Source organism: Narcine bancroftii, chromosome 1 (genome assembly GCF_036971445.1).
Source record: "Narcine bancroftii isolate sNarBan1 chromosome 1, sNarBan1.hap1, whole genome shotgun sequence".
NCBI lineage: Eukaryota > Metazoa > Chordata > Chondrichthyes > Torpediniformes > Narcinidae > Narcine > Narcine bancroftii.
In genome coordinates, this window is record NC_091469.1 from 205,897,312 (window position 1) to 205,917,846 (window position 20,535).

At 38.2% G+C, this 20,535-nt stretch overlaps 1 protein-coding gene across 3 annotated transcripts in view; it reads left to right on the forward strand.

Annotated features, from left to right (window-relative positions):
• mrrf (mitochondrial ribosome recycling factor) overlaps positions 1-16,812 on the forward strand; it is a 33,584-nt gene extending 16,772 nt beyond the window's left edge. For 2 of the 3 annotated variants that reach the window (XM_069889157.1, XM_069889168.1), the window contains 3 exons: positions 5,581-5,672; positions 11,881-12,040; positions 15,851-16,812. In XM_069889157.1, the coding sequence (XP_069745258.1) occupies positions 5,581-5,672; positions 11,881-12,040; positions 15,851-15,928 (330 nt within the window). In that variant the 3' untranslated portion in view covers positions 15,929-16,812. The remainder of the gene's footprint in view (positions 1-5,580; positions 5,673-11,880; positions 12,041-15,850) is intronic. The other variant, XM_069889165.1, reaches the window with a different exon arrangement.
• Positions 16,813-20,535: the final 3,723 nt, after the last annotated feature.

Below are 20,535 nucleotides of genomic sequence, written 5' to 3' on the forward strand. Positions count from 1 at the left end.
TGCTCTGCATATTCTGATAATGTCTTTGTCTGTTATGAATGAGGTTGCAAAAACAAGGGTGTTGTGAAAAGGACTGTCGTTACATTAGTGAAGGTTTGTACCATTTTCTTTGTGTACTGTAATCTATGCCAACATGCTGGCACGCTAATACTAAGGTGGTACCCTCTGTTTCTGCCCTTACTCATTGGGAAGAATAGTAATTTATGTAAGAAACCATTTGTAATGTGCAAGTCTGATTTAGCAAGCTATTTGATTGTGAAAGGCAGTATTGCCTTGCCTAATTTGGTCCTTCCCACAAAAAAAGATTCTGGAATAGCACACATGATTGCTCTAGAAAAAAAATAGTACTCCGTAGTTTGGAATAAGCTAGCATTTGAATCCCAGTCTTTGCTGGTTTGTTAAATTCAGTATCAAACCATGTGGCGCATTTACCCACCAAGTCCTGCATGGAGCAAGCTATATTTAGTCTGAAATCAAATGCTTTCTTTTGTTACACATCTGTCGTGTGTGCATTACTGTTTCCAAGTTATCAGATGAAAGATAAAATCTCACCATCAATATTTGAACATCAACCATGTCAGAAAATGCATATTTTGGACCATGGGTTATGTTTTTCCAGTGCCTCTAACTCTCAATTCCCATAGTTTTCCATATGTGATGTATGTGGAAATATCTTAGATTTTGAAACATTTCAATTTGATTGGAAAGTGTTTTTGAATCACTCTTTGTTGGTCCAACAAGAATGTTGTAACATTTAGAGCATCTTGCAACAGGCAGCAAATGCGTTTGCTTAAGTTGGAAGAATAACCCTTTGAGTACTGAACAAAAGATGTTTTTGAGTAACCTCATAGCTGTTTTCTAATAATAATCCATATCTGGTCTCTTACATTGCATAAGTAGCCTTTGAGTACCAGAAAGACCAAATTTTCCGTTGATCAAGTACATACATCAATTTCTTGACAAATGCCTACATTATGGAACCGTTTTGTACTTAACAGCTGAATAGGAATTTTTGCAGACTAATGACACTTCTTCAATTGAAAAAATGAATACTGAAAATGAATAGAAATCGTCTTTTTAACAAAGTTTTCTATTCAATTACACTGGTCAATGAAGATTTTGCTTCCTGAACACTTTTGTGTGTATTTTTTGGATATTGATCACAGAAATCACCTTAAAATTTTCTTATCACATACTGTTTTTTTAGATTTAAAATATTTTTGTGATTTCCTATCATATTTTAAGTCTACTTGAAGCCTACAAAACCATGAAATGCAACATGTCATTGCAAGTTCATTTTCTACATTCGCACTTAGACTTCTTCCCTGCTGACAAACATGGTGAAAGGTTTACCAAGACTCTGCGACCATGGAGAAAAGGTATCATGGCAACTGGAATCCATCAATACTAGCTGTCTATTGTTGGACACTGTCACAAGAGGCATGAGATGCTGAATACAAACGAAAATGAGCGGCAAAGTAGTTTTAGTCAGTTGAATTAACGCAATGTGTCGGCATCATTATGTGATTAAACGTGCTAAATTCAACAAAAAATAATTTTATATTTCTCCATCATCCTACATGATACAGCCAATCAGAAAGTATCTTTGTGTTCAGCTTGAAGTTGTCTATCATAATCCACAATTTTTTTTAGGAAGCAAACCTTTTGAAAAAATTTGTTGTCTAGTGTTATTGGTGTAACAGAATTAAATTTCACAACTGTAGAAAATCTATCATTATATATTAATTCAGGGCAAAGGAGTAAAGTGGCTTGTCTTTCTTTTCTCTTCTATCCCCACTCCACTGTCTGCTGTAACCACTGATATATAAAGACACTGGCATTTCTCCTTTCACCACCAAAATGGCAAACTGAGCTTACTTATTACACTCTGATTTCTCTTTGTGTTTGAATAAAAGGAAACTGCTCTGTCAAAACAAGCTAGATCAAGATGTGCAGTGTCAGAAAATGTGATGATAATAATAAAATATTTTGTCTCTGAATAACTTGTATGTTTTATTCAATGTTTAAAGCATTGATTGTAAAAGAGTTACTGTGGTAGTTACTTGAATTCATAGCAAAATTCTGAAGGCAGTTAGTGGTCTCCCTCCATTTCCTTTCTATCAGACGAAGAAAAAAAAATATAAAACAGTGAAAATTTCATTGTAAGTTTTTTTTATTATAGTCGAGTCTCTTCAGTTTTTCCTAACTGTAATGCTTCTGGAAAATTTCTTGAATTATCAGACTGTGCATTATTTCCCACCCTGTTCTATAGCTTGGGGCCAAGGAATAACATGTGTTAAATGGGAATGATTGGTGCATCAGAGTTTCCCTTTATTCACACCAGATAAAGGCAGCTGGCTGTGTTGTCATACAAGAGCCCTGATATCCATTTCTCAGCCATTTGCCCTCCACTTGGCCCACCAATATTGTAAATTTCCTCAGATTTTTGTGGTAATTAAAGGAGCTGTGTAGATATATACTTGTATCTAACTTACTAATGAGTGGCTCTGAAATGTTTCCTGTTTGCTTGCCACCATTGTTTTTCAAAAGAGCATGCCACTGTTTGCAGTTTGAAAGCTGAGAAGTGGTCATTTAAGTATTGCATCTTTTCATTTCCATCATTATTGGTGCAGTATCAGGCAATACTGAGATTTGCCGACTGCTTCAGTTTTATTTTTGGCATTTGGTTGATGAGCCTCTTGTATAGAACGGTCAAAAATTCCTTCAGGACATCAATGTTTTTATTTGTACTAAATGCCCACATAATTAATATTATTTATTTCTAGTATTTTTTTCTGATTCTGAACTTATAATAATTGATATTTATTGAAATACTGTTTCACAGAAACAACAGCCTCTTATTCACCGCTGATGTAATATTATTGAGTTATAGAGCATTGTAGCCGGCCTTTCATCCCAATTAGACTATGCCAACCGAGGAGCCTTCCTGAACCAGTCCCATTTGCTTGAATTTATCCATGTACCTGTTCACAAATATAAATGTTGTCATAGTACCCACTTCTACCTCTCCCTCTGACTGCTTGTTCCATATACCCATCACCCTCTGACTGGAAAAAACTTGCTCCTCAGGTCCCATTTTAAAAATTTCTCCTCTCCCCTTGTCTTCAACCTATGCCCTATAGAATTAGACGCCCCTACCTATTGACCTTTCACCTTTTATACAGTATGTCTCTCATGTTTTTATAAGCCTCTATGTCACCTCTCAGCCTCCTTCACTCCAGGGAAAACAGTCCCAGCCAATCCAGTTTCTCCATGTAACTCAAACCATCAATCCCAGCAACATATTTGTGAATCTTTTCTGCACTCTCTCCAGGTTATTCAAATCCTTCCTATAGAATGTTGACCAGAACTGCACACAATATTCCAGACTAGTGCTTTGCAGATGTTCCAAACCTTGTATTCACTGCCATGTCTGATGAAAGCCAGCATGCCATTTCGTTTTTCCCCCACCTTGTCTCCCTCTGTGGCCACTTTCAGAGAACTATCTACCAGTATACCTAAACCTTTCTGCTCTGAAATACTTTGCAGATCCTGCCATTCACTGTGTATGCCTACATCAGTTCAGATCTGTATGATCCTCGACACGAATTTTAGTGAATGCCTTGTTCATGAGTATTGTGCCACAAGGATTGAGGCTTTGGAGAGGGTGCAGAAGAGGTTCACCAGGATGTTGCCCTTGGGAGAGTGTTCGCTATAAGGAGAGGTTGGGAAAAACTTGGAGACTGAAGGGAGACCTAATAGAAGTTTACAGAATTATAAGAGGCAAAGACAGGTTTCCTTGCAGGACTGAAATGACAGATACTAGAGGCCACAGCTTGAAAGTGTAAGGGGGAAAGTGTAGGGCAAAGTTTTGAAACAGCGGGTGTTAGGTGTCTCAAATGTGCTACTGGGGAGGGACTGGATGAACCGTAATGCTGGAAGCAAATCTGATGGTGATATCTAAGAGGCATTTGACAGGAACATGAACAATGTCAGAGTAGGGGAGGCCATTCGGCCCCTCAGGACTGTCCCACCATTCAATATAACCATGGTTGATCTAGTCTTGCCTTAACCTCCACTTCTGTGCTAGTTCTTCATCACCCTCAATTCTCTGCTCTTTCAAAAGCCTCCTCATTTAATGCCCCAATGATCCAGCTTCTGCAATCTCCCTGATAGAGAATTTGTAGAGATTCACCATCTTCTGCAAGAGGTTGTTTCTATAAACCTCCATTCTAATTGTCCAGGCCTTAATTTTGTTAGGTCGTTCCATAGCTGGCAAGGTGTGGCATTCTCACAATGCCCACATTATTGAAACCATGGAGATGTGTCCCATGTGAAAGACTGGAGCACCTGAACTGGAGATGTGACAAAGTCGTCTTCAGATGGACTACTCTCCTGAAGTAAAGAATGGTGTACATTGCCTTCAATTGTCCCTCTTGTTATTTTAGCTGTGTGTTAAAAGGACTTCTAGCAACTTGCTGCTAATGCATGGTATTTGCTGTCTACCCTAGGCGATTAATTTACAACATTTTCCACCAACCAATTGTAAGAAGATGCTGATCATGTTTCACACTTGGGAAGAGGCAGAAGGAAAAATTAGATGTGGCCCCAAGAATTCTTTTGCACATCTGTCAGCATGTGGATTTTGAGCAGTATTGCTAGAGGGTTGGGAAGCTAAGAAATCCATACTTGATGAAGAGTAAAGTACTCAGAAAAGATAGTGAATGCAATGCTGAATCCATGCTAGCTGAAAATCTGGCAAGATGTGCTCTCTATGCTGTTGGGGTATTTCTGTGGAGGATTTGAGTTCATAGAACTTTGGCAAAAGAGGCAACATGGACACCAACTTTCAATACTTGATACATATTGTTATTGCTACTTGATCATGAAATAATTTGCAGTTGATTGATGAGCAATTCTGTGCCTAGTACATAAATAAAACACAATTAGTAAGAAATCTGGGTTTGATTATGAAGTCCTTTTTGTTCATTGGGCTTTAGATCAGCTTAAACATTTTTCTTATAACTTTTTACCTGTGTTATTGTTGACTGATTAGTATCTTTGATAATAATTACTTTAATTTTATTTGTCCTATTTTGAACTGATCAGGCTGATATTTTTAAAAACATATTTACTTAACAATCATAAAAAATATCTCTGTAGATACCTGTCTCAAACTTTTAAAAACCTTAGATTTTTTTTCTTAAAAAGCTTAATTTTTTTTCTTGAAAACTTGGTTTTGCGACTATTCCCCAGAGCAATAATTTGAGATTTCTGAAATAGATTGCCTCAAACCATTGATTTTTTTTTGTTTTCAAAGAGGCAGAACTTTTGTTCTTTTAATTTTGTTCCTTTCTCCTCTGCAACGCCATGGTTTATCCTTGTGTATGCAAAGGGACTGAGCTGGCAATTCGCAGTGGGATCAAAGCTGCTTGGACTGAATCTAACTTCCTGATATTCTTGGTGAAAGAGGTAAACGTTTCCATGTTCTGGGCAAATAGATTAGCCGGACGGAGACGGAACAGTCAGCTGCAAGTAATTATTCTACTAATGCCCTTTACCTTTTGATCTGGTTCACAGGCAACGGTGGCTGTCACCGAGGCCATAAGGGAAAGTGGAATGAACCTGAACCCTGAAGTGGATGGGATTCTGATCAGGGTGCCAATTCCTAAGTAAGTAATTTAAAGGTTATGCTGAAGGTTTTGTTTTTTGTCTGCTGATTGTCATTACAAGGCAATTGCTGGCAAAATTACTTAAGGCTAAAAAAAATTGTTCTTGAAATATGATGTGAACTTTCTTAATACTGATAATTATGTATAAATTTCATAAATAACGTGAATTAAATGTATTACCTTCCTCTCTAATGTAGAATGCTTTGCACAATCAATAAAAAACAATGACTTGTGAAAAAGTGGACATGTTAAATTTATAGAGTTAATCTAAATCGTTGAATTTAATTCATCTTATTGAAAAGCACATCAAAAAATGCCAGTTAAATTGCCAGGGGATGATCATCCAAGTGAAAGATGAAAGCCTGCAGATGCTGCTACTGTAGCTAAAAATGCACAGAAATGGTGGACGAACTCAGCGGGTCTTGCAGAGGTGATGATCCTTTCACATTAGTTTTAAACAGTTTATCAGCTTTTCTAAATTGTATGTTTTTTTTTAAATTTTGAAATATTTTAGAATATGTGTAATTCAAGCAGAAAATACCAAACCTGATCTCCAATAAAATCTGTGTAGAAGATTACCTCGTATCTGAGGGTGTTGCTGAGAGGCAGAATGTGAATGAGGAGAATGATAGCAAGAGTTGTTTCTTGGGGAGCTGAGTTGACAGTGTGGGAAAATGTAGATCGAGAAGTTATGGTTGCGCTCACTAGATGCTGGGATTATTGGCAATTCGGAAGGATATGGAGTGATAAAGCACAGTAGTTAGAGCCCCCTTCTCTGATTGCGACTGTTGATGATATGTGAGAGAGATTGAGAAATAATGGAGAGAAGAACCAAAAATTAGGTGGCTAACTTAGGCCTAAAAAGGAATTTGGATGGGATTTTTGAGAAAATTAGTGATGTGACGGCTGAAAATTCCATTTTATAAAGTAATCTTCAGGGGCTTTCTGAAAGCCCAATAGGCTCAGTCATCAACCTCTCAGACCTCTGAAGAAAATCTCCATCAAATGTATTAGTTTAAGATTAATTTTCACAAAGCTGAATTATGAAATTCTCATGGCTTGTTCCTTGTGAAAGGTGTCTTATCATCTCCTCTTGGATCTTTCCAAAAATAGGGCAAACTTTTTGTAGCCTATAATTCCCCAGCTCAGTTTGTGAAAATCTTCTTCTTTCTTCTTCTTTCTTCTTCTTCTTCTTTGGCTTGGCTTCGCGGACGAAAATTTATGGAGGGGTATGTCCACGTCTGCTGCAGGCTCGTTGGTGACTGACAAGTCCGATGCGGGACAGGCAGGCACGGTTGCAGCAGTTGCAAGGGAAAATTGGTGGGTTGGGGTTGGGTGTTGGGTTTTTCCTCCTTTGTCTTTTGTCAGTGAGGTGGGCTCTGCGGTCTTCTTCAAAGGAGGTTGCAGCCCGCCGAACTGTGAGGCGCCAAGATGCACGGTTGGAGGCGATATCAGCCTACTGGTGGTGGAAAATAAGAACTATGCAAATAACTGCTTTTCTAGTGGGCATTATTAAAGTGTAGACAAGACAAGAATGGATTCCATCATAATCATCATCTTGGATTGCTCAATTGATGGAAAGTATTCAATGAACAATTTAAGAATGGCCTAGAGCATCTTGGTTGATTCCACTGAATTTTTTAAAATTCTGTGCCATCAAATATCATATCAAAAGACAGTATATTGCTCAATTAAGCCAGTTGTCTCTTTAAGGGCACACAGATAATCAATCTAATAATCTAATGAAATGAAAAATGTCAACAAAACATTGGCTTTATGTAACATTTATATGTGATGACGCATCTTCAAGTACTTCATGAGAATGTTTGCAACAAACTTTGACACTGAGTCTCATGAGGTATTAAGCTAGGGTCACAAAAGAAGTTTTAGGGAGATATTTTAGTTCAGAGTTGTACAGAGAGATGGAAGGGTTTAGGGAGGCATTCCCAGAGTTCGGGCCCATGGCAGTTGAAGTTCATAATTCAACTGTGCAAATCGAGAATCGGCATTGGGTAGAATTAGAGAAGCACAGGAACCTTAAATGATTGTAGAGTTGGAAGAAGTTATAGAGATGGGGAGGGAGAGGAATTTTAAATGGAGGATGTGAACTCCAAAGTTGATTTGTTATTAGACTGGGAGTGGAGGTAAGTCAACAACCAGGAGGGTGATGGGGAGCAGAACTTGGTGCAACCTTGAAGCTTGGTGGTAGAGTTTTGAGTAAATATTTTGTGGAGGGTGAAGTTGGAAAGTCAACCAGGAGAGCAAAGGATTAATCAGATCTCGAGCTAACGGAGACAATGCTGAGATTTACAAAACATGCTTCAACATGTTTTAATGATGTGTTTATTCTTTTTAAAATATTTTTATTGATTTTTACATTATAAACAATTAAATAATATAGTTATATATTGTACTATAAGATTCAAGAGAAAAAAAGAATTATTACAAAAAACTTTTCTCGTGATTTAAAAAAAATCCAGAGCAAAATCATTTTAAAGAAATAGAATTTAACCAAAAAACTAAGCAAGGTTAAAAGTTGACATGTAGAAATCAAGTGAAAATAACTTGGAAATGCAGAGCACAGCACCAATGTTGCAGAACAATCCTAATTCTTTAAGATTATGATAATAGTCTATAAATGGGCCCCATGTCTTTTAGATGTTACTTTTTGAATCTTTAATAGCATATCTCATTTTTTCTAAGCTTAAACAAGACATAATATTGCTTAACCATTGTGTAGGTGGGAATATTGTCTTTCTATTTAATCAAAATTGCACGACTGGCAAACAATGAAGTAAAAGATGAAATTCGGTTTTGAAGTCAGTAATACATCATCTTCTTGAAATGATCCAATAGAGCAATTAAAGGGCAAGGTTCCAATTTGAACTTGAGAATCACCGATAATGTTTGAAGAACATCTTTCCAAAATTTTTCTAAGATAGGGCAAGCCTACAACATGTGAACTAAAAAGGCAGCACTGATTTTACATTATGTATTTATTGAATTGTGAAATATCTGCAGCATGGGGTCTCAAGTCATTACATTATTTTGCAGGAGAACGATACAGTGTTCCAACATCCTGGAACTGCTCGTAGTAGGTTAACACCCACAGATGCACATTCAGCTGTTTCCTGCTTTCACTGTCCCCAGTTCCAGGCTGGGGACAGTGAAATCTTGGTATTGGTGCATGTCACCAGTCAGCTGAAAGTATTGTTAACTGTCTCCTTACTGTCTTGTCTGTAGCTTGCTACATTTTCCAGCAAAGCCAAACATAGGGAGTAAAATTAAAATTTCCTAGAATTTCTAAATACCTAATGCTTCCATCACACTCTCCTTGTATTGAAATGTCTTCACATGGATCACTCAATTAATTATTTTCAATCTGAAATTATTTATGTCAGCAAATACATCCTGGATATTCCACATATTCTTAATATTTTGATTTTAAAAAGATTAAAATACATGTACTGAATATGGAATATTACATTAAGTTGAATTGAACATTAATACTTCAATACAGAATGCTCTGACAACTAATTAAAATGAGGGTTCACAGACTGATTTATTGAAAAATAATTACTTTATGCTCTTTTAATTTTGGTGATCAATTCTAAATACAATGAATCTTGTAATTTTATCTTGTAGAATAACTAAACGAAATATAAGAAGAACATAAATAATTATTTGGTAACATTTTTTAACAGAAATTAAAATTCTTACTCCAGTTATAAAATGCCAAGTTGGTGTTAAATATAGAAATCCATTATTTCAGCATTGATATGGAAAAAGAAAAGAAATTTACAATCAGTAATTATTTAATCCATGCCTATTGTTAGCAGAATCAAAGCTTGTTATTCAGGTAAATAGAAAGGTAATGTGTTTTCACAAACTATAAAACCATGGGAATGTAGATAGTATCTAATCATAGTTATTAAGGAAAATTTGTATTTAAAATTCAAATTATTACTTCATAATTTCAGTTGGCTCTTGGTAATTATACAAGATAAAGTTCAGAGTCAATTCTAACCACATACATTTGAGGGCTCCTGTTACAATGTGAGGTCGTTTTTATAATGACACACTGTGCAAGCGCTGTAATGAAGGACAATGAATTGTCAAGGTGCAACTGTTACGATCTAGACCAGCAGCAACAGAAATTCACCAAGACAATAGTATCTTCAAAACAATAATTTTTATTAATAACATAATACTTCTTGCTTAACTCTAAACTTAACTCTAACTTAACCACACTATGCACAATGTGTGTATACAACTCTGAAGAGATGATTTTAAAATTCAGTCTCAGAAAGATTTTGTTTTGAAACTTAGTCTTTACTGCTGTTCAAAAGTTCTCAAACTCACAAATTCTTGTAGGTTTATTTTCAGAGAATTGTTTCTTCATAGGAATGATTCCCCTCACTGCATGGAGGTTTCAGAACTTGTGTTTTCTTCTGCGGTGATTTCACAAACCCTGGCAGGGGTTACATGAAGTGGCCATGTAAAAATGGTCATGGTGAAATTGTCCTCTTTTCAAAGAGACCGCTGAAGTGGCTATTCCTTGCCACTGATTTGTGGATCTCCTGTGGTAAAGAGAATACAACAAGAACAATACATCTTGTACCAGAGGCTACTGCATTTCTGACTTCAGATGCTTCTTGGTGCAATATTCAGGTCTTTCTAAAATGTCTTTTTCACATGAAATCACCGCTGTCTTTTAAGTTTCTTCAAATCACATCAGGAGTATAATTTTTATTGGTGTTTTCCAGACTCTGTGTCTCCGAAAGATCTGTCATCTGAAAAAATTATGTGTGTATCCGTGTCTTTGTCCAGCCCATAGAATCCCTTTACTAAAAAATATATATAATTTTTAACCAAAGATTAATAATAGCAATTCCATCACAGTAACCCAGCAGAACAACCGACAAACTACATTTATAGTGTGCGTAGTCACTAGACTTATAGGAACAAAGGCAAATTTTTACATTTTCGAAATCATTTAATGAGATTCAGGCCATAAGTCACCCAAATCAATTTAAGCAAAATGTGAATTGGATTTTTGAACATTTTCACAACAAGCTTCAGATGAAGTTTGCAAAAGCATAAACAGAGATATTGACCTGATGCTCTAATGATCCATTTTAGTTAAAAATTTTGAAGGATTAATTAATGAAATATTGTACAACACATGCGTAATTACGCATTAGAAAGGATGCGCTTTTGATGCATCGTAATAGTGTGAGAATGAGGAACCAGAATAGGCCATTTGACACTTTGAATCATTTCCACCATTCAAAAAAGATCATGGCTGATTGACCTCACACCACTTTCATGCATCATCCACATTTTCTTGATGCCCTTAATGTCCAAAAATCTATTCATCTGTTTTGAATGAACTCGGTGACTCTGCGTGAAGAAATCGCTCCTTATTTCTCTCTTAAATGGCTGGCCCTTACTCTGGGACTACAACTCCAGAACTGGACTCTTCAACTGGCAGAAATGCCTGCTGAGCCTGTCAGAAATTAGTTTCTCCAGCACTTTTGTGAATAGCACTCGATCCCAGCGACTGCAGATTTAAAAAAAAACTCCAACAGGAAATTTATTTCAATGAGATCTCATCTTCTCAATTCTAAAGAATACAGGCCTGATCCACTTAATCTTTTCTTATGTGGCTGGATTACTATCTCTGGAATTCTCACTGCATTCCGTTCATGGTACTTCCATCTCAAGCAATGCTCAAGGGATGATTCCATAATAGCAGCAACGTGCTAAGGTACTGTGGTGCAGCATGGCCAATAGGGTGTGTGGAATAGTGTGCTCTGTTCTGTGTGGGCACCTTGCCTGTATCCTGCAGCTCTTGCTAATCATATCTCAGCTGCTGAAGGCAGGTAAGGTACCCCACAGAAAATCTGAGCATGAGGTATCTCATACTATTCTCACTCGGCTCCAGCTAAGTGGGGTTCTGTTAACATGCTACATCTCTCCTTCTACCTGTTCACACGTCGTTATTCCCTGTGTTTAAAAAAAAAAAATAGTTAAAAGTCCGAAGGAGTGACCCTATCAATAATGCGGAAACACTTGGAACATTCAGTTGTAGAATTTTCAGATTGGTTGAATCTGCCATGTTCATTTAGCGGGTCTCTCACTGAGTACTTTATTTTAACTCATGATTTATCTTTCTGGAACTTGATAACTGCAATTGTCTCTGCAGGGTGACCAGAGAGCATAGGGAAAACCTGGCCAAACTTGCGAAACAGATAACGAATAAAAGAAAAGAATCACTACGAAAATTGCGCACTAATGCCATTGCACAAGTAAGGAAATCAAAAGACTCTGTCTCTGAAGATACAATCAGACTGCTGGAAAAACAGGTCAGTGGAGTGTCTTTTAATACAAGGGGTTTGGAATTTTAACAAATTCCCCCTTTTAATGATTTCAACAGACCATAAGGATTTCTTAAAAGCATTATAATAATCTTCTAATTGAAGACATTTCATGTTCCCAGTTGCACCATGAAATTGCAGATAAGAAATTTGTCTTTGGATGCTGGCACTAGTTCTGCTGGCCTCTTGCACACTTGTCTCCATGGATAGTTCAGCTCCCACTTCTGTTCTGTGTACTCCAAACAAAGAGCAATTTCTGCCCTACAAACCTGGCTTTATTCGGGTAAAGTACCTACATGCTTTGTACAGATTGAATAAAGAACAGATAGGATGCATTACAATATATATGGTCAGAAGAGGGACACTATTTTCCCCCAGGGTTCCAGAACCAAGGGTTACAGATTCAAAGCATAGCCATTTCGGACTGAGATGAGACAGTTCTTCATGGAAAGTAGTGTGAATGTTTGAAATTCTTTGCTCAAGTGGGCAGTGGAGCCTTAATCGCTGAGAGTATAAAGATATAGTTTTCCAGCTATTATAAGGGATTAGTGCAGGAGAATGTTATGGTAATAAATCAGTAATGATCTTATTGAATGGTGGAGCAGGTACAAGAGGATGAATGACCTATTCCTGCTTCTAGCTCTTTGTTCTTGTTTATAAATTTAGGGGTGGGTGCTAAAACCAATAAACCAGAGAAAACAAATTGTATTTGGATTCAAATCAAAACAGTTGTTGGAGTTTGTGATTGATGCATTGGTTCACTCCAGCCTTTGGCCATCAGAGAGAGGCAACATTCCCTCAAAATATTCTTTGATGCTTGAATACTAGCAAGCTTTCAACTTCAGTCCACTAGTTAAGTTTCAAACCCTTGTCACTAGCAACCCAACCTTACTAAAAGCAAATCATTAAGGTTAATCCGTAATACCAATGTCAATATCAAAGTCACAAGAACATGTTAATAGGTGCAAAATGGGGTTGTTCTGGCAAAACAAAACCAATGCCTCCACACCCACCACCAATGTTTTCTCCCTGTGAAATCAGATTGGGCTTTCATTTGATTGATTAGGTTGCGCACAGACTTTTTCAGCCATTTGGGAAAATGTCATTCCAGAGGTTTTGCTGCTGTTTATGGAGCAACTCTTAAAAGAAGCAGCAAATTAGCCCATCCGTCTACAACTTGAACCCAAAAGGAATAGATACGCCACTAAAAAAAGTAATAGAAGTACTGTAATCAAAACCTCTTCAACAAATTTAGGCGGTGATTGAGGATTACCTCACTGGATATTGAAAAAAATGCAAATGTTTTGTTACCTGCAGACCTAGTGATTTTTTTGTTTGATGCTGGAAGTTATTGTTATTGTGAATTAAAGATGTGATTCGCAGAAGAATGTCCTACTTGTTAATTGCTGAAAGATGAAAATAATTTATTTGGCTATTTCCTTGTGTTGAGTTGAACTGGGGGAGTGGGGGTCAAGAGATCTGACCAGAAGCTTGAATGTTCTGGTCAATTATTTAGGACAACTTGGGCTTCCCACACTTGGTGTTTGTATCAGGTAATCCACTTCAAGACGTGTACCAGTGTGGTCACTAGACCCGCAAGGTTTCTTACCCCCATTATTTATTTGTGCTTCCTGTGGGGAAGCACCTGGTCTTACTGGCTGCAGAAAGCTTTATAGTGAAGGCCAATTAATGTTAGCATAGATATCGTATATATCAAAGATTAAATAGATGCTAAACAAAGCAAGATGTAATTATACAGCATAGCTACATTAATTTTCTGGTAAATGATATTGCAGCCTAAAACCCTCTGCAGATCACTGTACCCTTTTGCATGAATTCCAGTAATTACTTCCTTCTGACTCTTGTTTGGGTTTGTTCCATTTTATAGTTCTTTAAACTTTAATGGCTTTAATCGAGGCACAGCTTGCGCAAGTTTGCAATGTTGTCCTGAAGCTAACAAATAGACTTGCTTGGAAAAAGGATTTCTCGACAAGGGCATTATTTGGCTTTCTGTGAATTTATTTAAAGATTGGTGAATATTTTTTAAATATTTTAAATCATGTGAAAGGCAATGTAGTGATTTTAACACCCAGGGAATTCCCCTTTTAAATAAATCTTTTAAACATGGGCTCTGAAATTACATAATCATTATAAGTGGCTTGACACCTCAAATAAAATATCGCTGAGAGTAATTTCTTCCGAATGGGTTAAGTGTTCAAACATGGTATTATTATACAGAGCAAATTCAGGGTTTGGTGTAAGATTGTTGGAAAGGTTGAACTGAATTACAGGAGCTAAAGGTGCTAATTTTGCTTGTTGCAGGTAGGGAATAACTTCCAGTATACATGAAATGTCAACTGTACATCGTATAATTTTCAAGTTGATGTTCAGTTATTTTTGTACCTGTACCACAATACATGAGACATTGGTGTGACGCATTCCAACAATCAGGATGGATCATGGAATAATTGAGCAAAAAAAATAATGTGGGACCATTTTTTTGAGCAAAATGATTCTGAATTAATTGATTCATATTAAGCCATTAATGACCTATATGTCCCTATTCTCAGCATGGATTGTACACTCGCACATTTGATGAATCCTCCCTCTCCTGACTCTTTGAAAGAGCTCTCCAATTAGTCTGAAAGCCCTGCAGTTTCTCCGGCATGTTTCCATTGACACTTCAACTTTTATTTCACTGATTACCACACCCAACAATACAGTGCCCTCAAAAGGTCAACTCACTCAATTCATCAATTGTCAGTGTTAAGTTATCTTGTGTGAATTGACTGCTCACAAACGAATAGGGTGAGGGGCAGAAGCAAAGCAAACCATTTGGACAAAGCTGCTGTGAGCTACTTCTATGGCGTTTGCAGAGATTTTAGGAACCACTGTTCCTTACTATCAGTGAGTTAGAATGATTACTGCATTTAAATTAGACTGCATAAATTAAAGAAAGCAAAGCTTTTTGGAAATCTAGTGCTTTATTTAGGCCTCTATTTAGAGCAGCATGGGCAGCGTAGCGGTTAGTACAATGCTATTACAGTGCCAGCGACCAGTGTTTGAATCCAGTGCTGTCTGTGTCAGTGTGGGGTCCCTCTGGGTGATCCAGTTTCTCCCACATTCCAAAGATGTACAGGGTTGGTAGGACAATTGGTCACGTGGCTATATTTGGGCATTGTAGGCTCGTGAGCCAGAAGAGCCTATTACTGTACTGTATCTCGAAATTCAAAAAAATGAAAATTTATGAAAAGCCAAAATAAAATCAGAAAAGGCTGGAATTTCTCAGAAGGTCATACAACATCTATGGAAACAAACAATCAATGTTAAAGTGGAGGATCTTTGTCTGGACAATAATAAAGTCTTTGTGTTTGGCACAAGTTCCTTCATCTTTTCATTACTAAAATTACTCATTTTTACATTAATAGGGAATTTTAAAATTAAAGCTTAGTAAAATATATTTTAATCTTAAACTGACATCCAGAGCATGATGACAGGAAGTTAATTCAGATTAATATTTATGATTAGTTAATTTTATTTCAACTTGACTTTAAAGGGCAGGTACAATTACAATGTTCACAGACGTTTAGACAGATAAATGGGTAGGAAGGACTTAAAGGGATATGGACCAAATGCTGGCAAATGGGAATACCTCAGTATGCCACCTTGGTCGGCATGCAGGAGTTGGATCGAGGGGCCTGTTCCATGCTGTGTGACCCTGTAACTTTGGATCTAATGTTCCTGTAGCAAAGGTTGTCAATACATGTAGTTGGTAATTTGCTGCGTTACTCTTTGTAGATTCAACAGATGATGGAGGACATTACTGCTGACATGGACAAACACCTGCTGTCTAAAACCAAAGAGCTGCTGGGATGACCAGGATGGGGGAAGTATGTGAAAAGAGCCATTCCCCCACTTCCTTCCCCACCTATTTTCCCAAACCTCAGCATTCTTGTTTGGAGGTATTGCCAGTTAGAGAGATTATTCCTGAGACCACCATTTTCTTTGTGGCACTAAAGTAAAATTTGCATTCAGTTAGTTTTTTTCACTCTTCTAAAGCTCTTAATAACTGATGAATTACTCTGAAGTGGAAGCATTGTTAAAATGCAGAATCCAGCTTCCAGCTGTGAGTTGAGGAATCCACACTGGATTTCGGATCACTGAATTGTCCTTCAATCCATTGTCTCGGAAAGACTCATCTCACCTGAATGAAGGCATCTCTGACAGAGTAATGCTCCTTCAGCATTTCAGCCATCCAGGGTGGTTCTGGGACCCTCTTCCAAGTGTCTCAGAAGTCAGCCAAGTTGACACACATTAGTGACTGAATTGAAACAAAAGTACTGAAGCAATGGTTGAAGAAACCTTGTCCCATGCTTCTCTTTCCTTCCATTGGGTTTGACTTGAATGTTCCTAATCTGTTTGCTTCCTGATTCCACATAATCCACTGCTGGTGCTTTGCTTTATCTCCTGTGGAGGTGAATAATTATGTATATATGCAAACTTATCTTTTCATCATTCTTGCCTGTTGTTTGCTCAAGGTACATTATACATTGCTGAGGCTGAATAAATTTTCATCCTGCGTGTTTTCCACTTGGAGCTGGTGAAAATTCTATCCAATTTGTATCAGTTACTTCAATCCATGAAGCAGAATAATTCCGTTCAACTGCCACGAGTAAAAGCCCACATCGCTTTATCACTTGAATTATGTTTTTTTTATCAGAGATTGAGACTGTGAAATTAAAAAGTTGCTCTTCACAAAATTCTCTTCCTGTCATCCATAAAATGTGAGCTGATGTATTTTTTATATTTCTTAAATTATAAAAAGAATTGGGTTGCACACACATGCTTATTCAATATTGATTTGGAACAGGTGGCTTAGGAAATAAACAGGATCAACATTTATCTGACTATAATTTAATATTTTACATCAATTAATATCCTTTTGGAATAAATATTCAATGCTGCATATATTTCTCTGGTTTTAATTTCAAGGTATAGAAATAATTTCATTTTGAAATGCAACTTCTCCAAGTATATATCCCTTTTCTGATGGAAGTTACCTACCTGGACAAGTATCTGAACTCACTAAACGATTGAGTATTTGCTTTTGTCCTATTAATCCAGAATTATTTACAATTACCATTGAGTGAAACTATATACTGTATGATATATTTAAGAAAACTAGTGCCTATATTGCCTCTAGACTCAGTGAAGCAACAAAACAAAACATGTTAAACAAGGTTTCGGGAATTCTCAACAATGTGCATGCTAGAACTGGGATTTGTGAGAGCGCCGATGGTGGGCAGGGTTCCCGAATCACAGCGGAGGTTTGGAACCAGGGGATGAGAAGGGTGACTTGGATGCCTGGAGTTCGGATTCACTGCTGGGACAGACAGAAGGCCATGTGACTGCAGAGGTTATGGGAGGACTGGAGGAAGTGGCGTGATCCACAGACACTCGATGTCTCTGAAGGGGCTCTCTTTTGCTTGGTAGGGGGTGGAGATTGGACGTGTGGTAACTCTTTGTGTGCCCTTAAGGGTAAACAAGAATAGGCGCATTTCCTATATTTACATATGTGCCTGACAATTAAGGAATGTTGACCTTTGTCTTTAATCGGAGTTGAGATTGAAAGAAAAGATGAAATGTAATGTTCCTTGGCCAATCCCCTTTCCGAGATGAGGCTGGCCTGGAGTGAAAGGGGCAATCAATCTGCCCATCTCCTCACCTCACAGAGAACCTGTCCTCACACTGACCATACATGGATCGGTGCATGGTACACATCCAGCAAGACAGAACTCTCTATTTTGTCCCTCACTAATTAAGATCACGTCTGATGCAAATATGATTGCAGAGTTGAGGGTACCACAGTTTTAAAAATATTTTAATTTCTGAAATTCTGAAATCTGCAGCAAGGTCAGGAAGGGTCTCCAAGAAGAGAAAAATATCAGCAGAAATAATGGGACTGAAGACACCGTCTATTTTCACTGAACCAGATGGCTTTGAGAATTCACATTGAGCTTACGGTCACTTACTAAACGAAATAAAACTATGGATAATATCAGGAGTAAGGTGCATGATTACTTGGATCATCTCAGCCACATTCCTACTCTGCCTTAAGGATTTGTACGGTCAAGATTTTCATGCTTGGAGAATAGATTGATGGAGGCTGTGGCCCTCCTGGGGATTCTGACTCAGGATTCCAAGTGGGTGTGCAAGATTGTAAAGTCATTTCTTGCAAAGTGAATGGAATAATATCTTGTGTAGGTGATTTTTAAAATCACATCTTGCAATGTCATTTTTTTTAAATTTTGGGTTCAGCCCAAAATGAGGATAAATAAAATGCAAATTTGCAATAATTTTAATGGATTCTCACCATTGAGAAATTTTCACCCACTTTCACATTCGACTTTTATGCAATTGTTTTGAAAAATAAGTATAAAAACACGTTTTGCTTGTGAGAATTGTATTCAGAGTGAAAGAATAAAGGGATTCAAATTTTATACCAAAACAAACTGCATTTAAGGAAGATATTAGCCAGCCTTTGTGGGACCATCTACAGCCCCGACATCTACAGCCGACAGTTCCTCAACAGCGCCAAGATGCTTTGTAAATGGCGAAATATGCAATGCTCCACTTAGAATGTCCAACCTAATGAACTGTTTTGCTTCGAAATACGACATCAGTCGGCATTAGTTCTAAATCCCAGTGCCATCATTACAGAGCTCAAAAACTCCGGGGAACCACAGTAAGGTAACGATTTTTATAGCGTGTATTTTAAGTGTGATCCCATGATGTAAAGGAACACAAGCCAAAGGGAGCCACAATTAAATCTCAGCGATCGACTGATGTTTCAATGACATCACCATAATCCCTTGGTCAAATTAGATTTATTGCGCCTTCCAGCCCTGTATCTACTGTAAATATCAGCTAAACTCTGCCCCAAACTGAAACTGGATGTGATTCCTGAAGAATATTTACACAGTGGGACACGCGCTGTTTATCCAGCTGCTGGGATACCGGCTTCTCTTTCTTTCCCCAGCACAACCCTATCTGACACCAGGTAACAGGAGTTTTTCTTCCTTCGAGCCCTGCTCAACACAGGCGTCTTATTCACCTAACACAGTCCTGCCTCTCTGAATAGCAGACGTCCGCAAGTCGCTATTCAACTTCACTGCAGTAGATTTGGAAATCTGCACACAATAACCAACCTTCGATTATTGGAAACAGATTTGAAGGATGGATGTTCACGAATGAACCCGAACAGGGAGACCTACGATCCATGACAGCAGATGCTGTCCCTCGCCTCTGCCCCTCTGGTCGCTCCCAATCTCCCTCAATCAGGCGACTGCTTTTGAAAGAATAATTCGGGCGAAATCTCACATTCTCCTCTCAAATTTGCCGGAGTTTCTACAAAGCTTTTAGCGTTGACAACCCACGAAAGGCAGCCACGATCTAACTGTGAACCTACCGAAGAAATCACACATTGAGAACGGGATTAAAACCTTGCGACTGGCGAGAAAATGTTCAACAGTCTTCAAATAAACAATCGTTTATTTTGCCGGGCACAGGAGAAACGAGATTTTTTTGCAGTTGGACTACACATGTCAGCAATTTCTCTGCTTTGTGTATTTTGGCTAACGACAGCATTTCACGATAGATGTATGAAGGGAAATCATAATGCCTCTGGCAGTCCCAGGGCGAAAGAAATTGCTTTCAGCTGATCAGTTCAATTCATTTAACATTTATCAAATAGTTTTCGATGGATACACCGTGCCACTACTGTGGAGAACTCGGGGAAAATAAGACATCGACGCCCCCTTGGTTAATAAATGCAAACCGGGAGACTCGCGAACTCCACAAAACATGTTGAGCCCAAGTTCACCCCCACTCGTTGCTCCCGCATTGAACAGGCATTCGGAGGCGCCCAATAAATCATCTTCATTTCAAGACGCTTTGGAACATTGCTGCAATGGTGCAGTCCCTGGTTTTAATTCTCCACCAGTTGACTCAGACGAGGAAACACATCCCCCCTGGGCAGGGTGGGGAACCGAAGCGTCAACTTCCATCAAGGCTTCGCTTTGATGGTGGGAGATGCCCTTGCCGAGGTTGGGGCGAAGAAGGGGTTCGGTTTCCTACAGACATTTGAAGGGAGGAGTTCATCTTTTTCACAGGAACAATGTTTCTACTCGCTCCGTGCGTGGCTACATATTCTCGGTTGAGAATACGTTCCAATGGCTTCTCTAGATTCGGTCTTTTACAGTTTTCTCACGCCTGTCAGCTCAGCTTCAGTCCTTCGCCTCGGCCTCAGGTCCCCTCCAGAGGCGAGTACAAGCCATTAGGCTGATGTTGAGGGAGCGCAGCACTGTGAGAGGGGCAGTACTGAGGGAGCTTCACACTGTGGGGAGGGGCTGTACTGAGGGAGCTTCACACTGTGAGGAGGGACAGTACTGAGGGAGCTTCACACTGTGGGGAGGAGCTGTACT